General features: G+C 54.6%; 1 protein-coding gene across 1 annotated transcript in view; it reads left to right on the top strand.

The window, feature by feature from the left end:
• GPR108 (G protein-coupled receptor 108) overlaps positions 1-7,507 on the top strand; it is a 9,115-nt gene extending 1,608 nt beyond the window's left edge. The window contains 13 exon segments of the mRNA XM_071219261.1: positions 250-625; positions 3,277-3,655; positions 4,166-4,254; positions 4,558-4,586; positions 4,588-4,630; positions 4,696-4,800; positions 5,064-5,115; positions 5,118-5,187; positions 5,304-5,388; positions 5,844-6,319; positions 6,958-7,041; positions 7,148-7,242; positions 7,458-7,507. Coding sequence (XP_071075362.1) covers positions 250-625; positions 3,277-3,655; positions 4,166-4,254; positions 4,558-4,586; positions 4,588-4,630; positions 4,696-4,800; positions 5,064-5,115; positions 5,118-5,187; positions 5,304-5,388; positions 5,844-6,319; positions 6,958-7,041; positions 7,148-7,214 — 1,855 coding nt within the window. The 3' untranslated portion in view covers positions 7,215-7,242; positions 7,458-7,507.
• Positions 7,508-8,948: the final 1,441 nt, after the last annotated feature.

The following is an 8,948-nucleotide window of genomic DNA, read 5'->3' as shown; positions in this document are numbered from 1 at the left end:
GGTACAATTCTAGTGATTGTTGAGAGTGGAGGCGGGGTTAAGAGAGACCGGCACTCCCATTCCGAGCCAGTGCTGTCCATTTGGTGTCGTAGGGGGCGGGTTTGAGAGGAGGCAATCGTTAATTTGTTGGGGGAGCTGGAAAAGCCCCAAGGTCGGCCCCCACTGTGAGGTGATTGGCTCATCGGTAGGCCGTCCAGGGAGCGTCAAAGGCGGTTTCAGGGGAGGAGGGCTCTTGTGATGGTTCCGGAGGAAGGGGCTCTCCGGCTGGAGCCCGGTAGAGTGGGGACAGAGGCTATTTCTGCTGCTGCTGTGGGTGCATCCGCCGGCTGGCGCTAATAATAAGTCCCAGCGTGCGGCGGTCTGGGGCGGTGGTCTCAGCTTTGTTCCAGAGAAGCCTCTGGCTTGGAGTGGTCTCGTTCTATTTCCCCCGCTCCTTACGCAGGATGGAGCGGTCCAGCGCCCGGGTTTCCAGGAGCGGAGTGTTGTCGTCCGAGGAGCATCCTCAGTCCTCCGGATGGAGTTACTTGGTCGACCACGCTGGGGTTGTTCCCCGTCCCCGATGGGCACATCTTCATCTTCCGCGGACTCGCTACCCCAGACTCTTAGCCCTCCAAATTCCAGGAGAGTCCTTGGGTGTTCTAGAACTGGGTCCTCTGGGCACTCATTGGAATCCTGGGGACTCAGAGATCTAAAAGTTGCCCGGGGGTTGAGGGCCAGCCTCCAGAATAAATAACTCTGCTTTCAGGATGGTACTCACCCGGTGTGGGGACTTCCAGGTGCCCCAGGCTTTCTTCCTGGACTCTCAGAACAGTGGCCGGAGGACCCGGAGTCACTCTGCCCCTGCCTGAGATTGGTCTGGGGACTCAGCCTCCTGTTCTGTCATCCCTATGGAACTGATGGAACTGTCCTAAATAAAGGGGTGCCCAGGCGCTTGGGAGATCTTTGTGCCAGAGCCTTAGGTCTGGGCTGTTGGAAAGAAGTGTGAATTGCCTCTGGTTCCTCGGTGTCTGGCAGGGGGAAAAGCGACCAGACATCCACCTGAACAGCTTCTTCTTTTTCCTTTTTTAAAGAAAGTGTTTATTTATTTATTTTTAGAGAGGAGGGAAGGGAAGAGAGAAACATCAATGTGTGGTTGCCTCTCGCGCGCCCCCTACTGGGGACCTGGCCTTGCAACCCAGGCCTGTGCCCACACTGTGAATCATACTGGCGACCCTTTGGCTCGAAGGAGGGCGCTCAGTCCACTGAGCTACACCAACCAGGGAAGAACTGCCTCTCTTTCTACACACCAAGGGCTCTCTGAAGGCCTTGAATGAAACTGAGCCTCCTGTGGCTGGACCTTGAGGAGACTCCTGTGGTGAGGGACTTTAAGGGGTTTGCTGGAGAAGGGAGAAGTGCACAAGCGTCCAAGCCCACCTCTCCGCAGTTCTGGATTTATGTCCTAGCTCTGCCTGTCATCCATATGATCTTGGGCAAGTCCTTTGATCTCTCAGACCTTCAATTCCCTCATCTAGAACATGGGAATAATAATACCTCATGCAATATGTGTTAGGCACTGAGCTGGGGTCGGGGAGAGTGCATAACAGTGAACACGACAGCCCCAGTTTCCTCAGTTGAAATGAGTAGCTAGAATTGATTAAATGCCTGGTTGGTGCCACGTACCATGCGAAGCAATTTCCATGGGTTTCCTTCCTTGTAGCCACTTCTCAGGCTACAAGGAAGGAAAATGCTGTAAAAATTTTAATCCTGTAAAGCCAATTTTACAAGTGTTTACACAGGCTTAGAGGTATGTGGCTTGCTCAGAGTCAGAGCCTTTATGCAAATCCAGGTGTGCTGGATTCCACAGTCCAAGGCAGGAAACCATCAACATTTTATTTGATTTTTTAAAATTATTTTTTTGACATCAATATTTTAATTGGGGAAAACAGGGCTGGGCTAGGTCCAGAGGACCAGCGAAAGTCTCCCTGAGGAAGAGACATGCAAGTTGAGTGGCACAGGTTGGTTAGAAGTTAAAGGAAGAGGGTTGGCAGGTGTGGGCAGGATGGGTTGTATGAAAATTGATTGAGTGAATGTGGGATCTGGCATGTAGTAAATGTTCAATGAATTCAAGGTTATGTTGGAAGAGGTGGCTTGTGGGTCCCTGCTGGAGTCCCTCACATTCTCCCCTTTACTTTCTGCCTGCCAGGTGGGGTTCAGTTTGACCCAGGTTCAATCTGGCAGAGTTCCATCCTCCATAAGCAGAGGGGGTGGTGGAGAGGGGGTGGAGAGGCCAGGATGGTGGGGATGGATCTGTCTTCTGCATCTGGAACCCAAAGTCCCTGTTCTTTCCCAGAGGTGGGAGGAGAGGGCAAGAAGAGACTCTCCCTTGCAGGGCGGGTAGGGAGGAGACAGGGTGGGACTGGATCAGTGGGAGGTGATAACCAAGGCTCCCTCTTACCCACTCCCCAGACCCAGGACCCCAACAGCTGTCCTCTCCTTGTCACATCTCCACCCTCTCCTGTTTCTCTTCCTTATCAACACCAAGGACCTGCAATAAGTTGGGGGCCCAGGGGCTCCCCTAAAGACCATCATCTGTATTTTCCTAGGTATAATACCCACATGAGCTGATGAGGTGTAATGAGAAGCCAGGTGAAAAAAAACTTTGCTGCCCTTAGAAAGAAAGCCACATGCTGTTTAATTCCCCTTCAAGCCTTCTGGTTATGGCAAAGAAGAAGGGGTGGGATGCCCATGGTGTGTTGGGGTCTCAGGGTGAAAGATCCAGATAGTGGTATTGTGAGAGTTCAAACAATCATTCATACTTGCTGAATGCTCCCAGTGCACCAGGCAGCTAGCTTGTCCTGCGAGCTTTACAGGTGTTAACTCATCCACTCCTTACTCTAATTGTACCCATTCTAAAGATGCAAAAACTGAGGCCCGAGAACTGGGGTTTGGACCCAGGCACCCTGGCATGAGGGTCCAGTGAGACCTCTGTATATACAGAGATGTTGCCTCTCTATACATACAGCATTTTCTTTTTTAAATAAGGTAAAGTATGTCATTGTCACAGGAAGTGTCAATATAATCTCTGGTGCAGAAAGTGCCTGGACATGGCAGCCATCTTGACAGGTGGTGGCCAAATGCTGGAACTTTGTGACCACTGACTCAGCCCAATGCTGGCCCCCAGGGAGGAGACCTAGAGGGCCCTAGGGGCCATTGAGTCCCTTTGCACAGGTGGCATGCCTGACCAGAGCCTTAAGCCTCATGGCCTCTTCTGTCCCCTGCCCCCCACCCTCACTCCAGGGTGCAGGTGCCAAAGTATGGGAGCAGAAGAAGTTCTTCATCTCTCCTGGGATCCTCCCCAATGCACTCGCTGAATCAGGACTCCTGAAGCCAGACCACCTGGCCACCCCCCAAGGTGACAGTGGTGAAGCAGGCTGCCAGGCGGGCAGGGAGGGGACAGGTGGACAGGGCTGCTTTGTGCATTCTGCCCCATTTTCTGTTTCTCTTTCCACCATCTCTAAACTCGTCCACTCATCCCCTGCAGGGACCACTGTTCTGCTCAAGAAGACCAAGGCAAAACCTGCTGTGTCAGGGGAGACCAGCAGGTTCTACTGGGGGCACAAATGGCACCAGGTGTTAGTCCCAGGGAGTCAGACCGGTCTTCGGTTCAGCAGCCTCGGTACTTGAGTTCTGGCTGAGAAAGAATTCAGAGGCGAGACTCAAACTATAAGAAAGTTTATTGGGAAAGTCACAGAGGTAGAAGTGACCTGTAGAAATGGGCTCAGAAAACAAGTGACAGCAAAAGAAGAGCTGTTGGGGCTTCGGAGAGAGAGCAAAGCACACTCGAAAAGATTCGAGCAGGGACCCTCCAGGGAGTGAGCGTGCGCTGGGCTCTTTGTCTTGAGGGTTTGAAAGGCAGGGGTTTTAGGGGTGGTCTCGGGAGGGTCTTAGTAGAATATTCATCAGCTTTCCAGGTGTGTCCTTTCAGGGTTGTGGTCCCTACTGATTGGTTGGTGCCAGGGCAGGGGGTCATTTAGTCAATGCAGCTGATCCTGAGGCAGCCAGGGCGTCATTGTTCAGTTTTGCTGCTTTTCTGGGCCTGGAGCGGAAACACAGCTGAGGCCTAGATGTTATCCCGAGGGGTTAATGCTTAAGGGAGTGGTGGTGCAGGGCCTGGTGGGAATCACAGGAGGCCCCTCTCCGACCCCTTGTTCCTCCTCCAAGGGGGTCTACCACATGGCTAGTAACAAGCCAGGGGAGAGCCCCAACCGCATGACAGTGATAGGAAAGATCAGGGCATCTAAATCACATTACCCGCTAGCGGTGTGCTTGGGGAGGAAAGGTCACCCTGGGGGTGAGTCTTGTTTTCCCAGTTTTGCCCCTTGCTAGGCACCCGGGGCTTTCCGCCCTGGTGACTTTCTGTGCCTGGGCCCTTGTCCTTGCTCTGCTCATGTCTGTCTAACTGCCTCCCACAGTTTGGGGAAGCCAGGGCAGGAAAGAGACAGGCCTTGGGGCTTGGGGGGTAGTGAATGGGGACCTGGGCCAGCCGATGTTCAGTGGAGGTGCTCTCTCCCCACTCAGGGCCTCAGTGGAAAGGACAAGGAGCTGGGGGGCTCTGGGCCATTGCAACAATTCCCACAACAACAGCATGAGTGTCTATGAGTGCCCTCAGTTCTGTTGTCACCCCAGGCTTTTCCCTCCATCCAACCCACTACCCAGTTCCATGCGGCGATTGGCTTGAGGCCCAAGGAAGACCAATGTAGCCTCAACTTCCACAACTGCTATAGCTTGATTCTGGGGTGGGAGCGGCCATTGGACATCACAGTTAGCAGATGGAAGGGCAGCAGGTTCACAGAGCCTTAACTACAGTTTAGGTATGCCATGCTGAGTTTAGTTTTGTCAGGTCCTCCTGGCCGCTGTGGTATGGAATGAAAGCTGATGTACCCATTTGAGGGATGGGAAGACTGAGGCTCAGAGAGGGGGAGTCAGCCAGCTAGAGAGTGGGAGAGCTGGAGACCCCTGCACATGGTTCTGCAAGTCCAGAGCTAGCATGCAACTCCCCCCACCCCCAACTCCCCCCTTCCTAGGTAATGATCCAGGAGAAAAACCCTGAGGGCTTCCTGTGGGTGGTGGAAATTCCCCTTTCAAGCTGTCTATGGTCATGTCTGCCCCCTTCCTGGCTGCTGGCTTCTTCTGGGTATCTGTCTTCTGATAACACATAAGAACACATAATGCCCGTTCCCCAGGGGGTCCCCCACTTCCCTTCACCACTCCCTCCCATCCCTTCCCCTGACCGATGTCTCCTTACCCGTTTCTGTCCATGACCCCCCTGCCGGGTACAACATATTCAAGGTCCACTGGCTCCTGGTGGCCCTGGCATTCACCAAGCGTGTCTCACTTCTTTTCCCCACTGTCAGAGCCTGGGCCTGGGTCCGGGGCTACCTGGGCTTTCGGGGTCCGGCAAGCAGCCTCAACAGGCCACTCCTCAAATCTCTACAGACCCTTGGTCTGGCAGTGCCACATGTCCATCCATTTTATCATTGTTGCCAGCTGTCTACTCTCTTCATCTATCTACCTGTCCTGTCCAGCTGTGACTGTCTGCCTGACCGATTGTGTCACTGTTCATCCATCTAACTGGGACCTTTCCTCCATTGTTGTAGCCACGACTGCCCATCACTGCCCATCCCTCAGTCCAGCCATTATTGGGTTGTGACTGTCCACATCTGAGTCCACTCACCAGCCTGACCATCACCATCAGTTCAGTCAACTTTCTGGCCACACATCTGAAAATGATTGTTCGTGTTCCTAAACCACCACCATCCACCTGTTAGTAACCCCTGTCTGACTGTCCATCTGTCTGCCTCCAGATCAACTACCACTTTGTCAACAGCCAGGGCCACCCCATGAACGGCCTCACTGGCCTCACTGTCATGCACTACATCACACCCAACAGTGACCTCTGCCGGGCAGGTGGCAGGCAGTGGAGGGAAGGGCTGGTTGCCCCATCTCACCACACCCCCTCCCCGACCTCCAGGCTGAAGGGTGTCCTCTTCACCACCATTGCCTTGATCAGTTCCAGCTGGTCCCTTGTCAAGTATGTTCTGTCCGACAAGATCTTTGGGATCATGATCTTGATACAGGTGCTTCTGGGTCCCCATGTGGGCAGCAGGTGGGCACGTCTGCACGCTGGGGGCAGACCCGCCCACCCCATCCCTGCCCCACAGGCCCTGGCCAACATGGCCTGCATCATCTTTGAGTCCAGTGAGGAGGGCTTCAGCGACTATGGGCTTCTCTTTCTGGTGGATCATATCTGTTGCGATGCCATCCTCTTTCCTGTGGTCTGGTGAGGACTCTGCCCCTGACCTTTCCCAGGCCCAGACCCCGCCCCCCACGGACATGGGTGGAGGCAGCACTGACTGTTCCCTGGGTCCCCCACTCCTTCCCAGGTCCATCGGCATCTTCAGGGCGTATTTGTCACCGACGGGAAGGGTGAAGCCCTGCTCCCTAGGGCCTGCTGTGCTCCAAGCCCTTCGTGCTACCCCCTGGATGTCCCTTCCCTGTCCTCTGACTGCCCCTCCTGCTTCTCTACCCCCTCACTGTCTCCTGAACATCCCCCTCCAGACGTTCTGCCTCATGTCCTCCCTGTGCCCAGCTGGCCTCCACCCCCTTCCCATTGGTCCTGCCCCCAGCCCCAGCCCCTAAACTCCAGCTCCCTGTGCCCATGCCTCAGTGGCAGTGAACCTGGCCAGACTGAAGCTGTTTTGGCATTACTGTGCCATGGTAGGAAGGGTGTTTCCACTCGTGAGCGAAGTGTTGAAGGGGAGGAGAGCCACCTGTTGGCACACCCTCCCTAACCGCCCCCCACAGTGTATCTGAGCCCCTCCACTCAGCTTTGTGCCTACTCTGCGTGGGCCCCACCCAGGTATCCCCAGTGGGCCCTCTGATCTCACCAGGCTCCATGCCCACCCATGTCCGTTGCAGGTCACCTGTTACATCTACTTCACACGGATCATTGCCATCCTGCTGCAGGTGGCCATACCCTTCCAGTGGCAGTGGCTGTCCCAGGTGAGCACAGAGGCCTCAGGTAGGGTGGAAAGGGTGGCCAGACAATGGAGTTGGGGAGACAGGTGTGTGCCTAATGCTTCATTCATCCCCCCACCTTGTCCCCCAGATCTTGCTCACCACAGGTTACAAGTTCCAGCAGGAAGGGCACAATCCTCCCTCTCCCCCCAGTGTGAGCCCAGGGCCAGAGTGGACAGGGCCCTGGTAGGTGGGACCAGAGGCTCTGGGGTAGGATTGGGTGGAGGTGGGGTGGGCAGGGCCTGGCAACAGTTAGGCCCACTGGCAGTTCTGGGAGTGGAGTGGGGTGGGGATAGCTCTGGGGGCGGTGCCAGAAGGTTCAGAGGATGGATTTGGTGAGGACCCTGGGGGCAGTGCCTGGCACCCCTGAGCTCCAGAACCACCTTGCTGTCTGCCTCCAGGATGATCCCTTCTGGGTTCCGGGAAGGCCTGTCCAAAGTCAGCTGAACAGCTAGTGGGCAGGAGCTGTTGTGATCATCCCCCCACCCCGCCCACCTCCATCTCGGACCATGCCTTTTCACCTTCCGCCTTTCTCCTCTGCTCACACGGTCCTCACTCTGGATTTTCTCTCAAAGTGTGGGGGTTGAGCAGGAGGAGGACCTGTGCGCATAAGGCACCAACTCCCTCAGGTGGTGATCCCAGAGCCCATTCAGAAGAAGGTGGACAGCCCCCTTGAAGCAGGGTGCAGCCAAGAGGAGGGCCCCGAGAAGGGATTTGTGATGGGGTCCAGAACTCAAGGTGTCCAGGAAATATTAGAAAAATATATATAGGATGTCCTCACCCCCACAAGCCTGAGCCAGGGGGGGATAGGACACATGGAACAGGGCCATTCAGAGCTGTCTTGGGTAGCAACAGCTTTGCAGCTAACTCCTGGAACGGTTATTTAACATCTCTATAACCTTTAAGTGGTTTCATAGATAGGTTAAATAGCTGTGCCCTTGCTTTGAGCCAGGGGGATGGGAGCAAATTCCACCCAAGATGGGACTGGGAAGCAACTCCCCCTGGTTACAGGGCCTGTGTGAGAGCTTGGAGATGATTGGCTCCATGCCATGGGGCCACGCCTGCCCGGACTTACTATGGCAGCCCAGTAAAGCTGGAAGAATACAGGGATGCTGGCAGGTGTAACTGACTGTAGGAGGAGTCAGAAATGGGGCTGCAAAGGAAGATGGGTGCTGGGATTTAAACCCAGGCGCGGTTCTGAGGTGAATGGAGAGAACCATGCGATTCTGGAGGAAAGGAGAGGACCATGTGGTTTTGGAGTGCTTTTTGCCACGCGGCTTAGGCAGCAGGAGAGACTTTGCTGGGAAGAAAAGGGGAGAAAGGACTCTTGCTGGTGGGCCATGAGAAGGTGCCACATGGCTTTGGATTAACTGGAGATTGCGGCAGCCACACAGCCGATGGTGCCAGGAGCCTGAATCACAGACTTCTACTTGTTTTCCTGAGATACGGTACCCGGGACTGGCCAGAAGGAGAGGGAAGGACTGTCCATCTGTGGGTATTCTAGAGGACTTTAGTATCATAATGAAGACATTAAGTCATTACTCTAAGTCTGTGTAACTTTTAAATAAACAATTTCTTTCCTTTTCACCAGTCTCTGGCATTAAGACACGTCTTTCCTCTGGCGGCGGGCATTTCGAACCTAGCAGGTGTGTGTGTGGCAGGGGGAACCTCCAGAGACAGAAAGGGGGAATCCTTTCTGTAATAATTTATCATGAACCACCCCCTGCCTGCTCTGTAACACCCTCTTCCCCGAAGTATGGGGGAGCCCTGTCCACACCCAGGACCACCCCTGCTTGTAGCTGTGCAGTAGTGACCAGTCTGGCCCTGGCCAGGTGACTTGGCAGGAGTGTTGTCCTGTACATACACCAAAAGGTTGAGGGTTCCATCCCCCA

The sequence above is a fragment of the Desmodus rotundus genome, chromosome 9 (assembly GCF_022682495.2).
Source record: "Desmodus rotundus isolate HL8 chromosome 9, HLdesRot8A.1, whole genome shotgun sequence".
Classification (NCBI taxonomy): Eukaryota; Metazoa; Chordata; class Mammalia; order Chiroptera; family Phyllostomidae; genus Desmodus; species Desmodus rotundus.
This window is presented reverse-complemented; position numbering and strand designations above follow the sequence as displayed.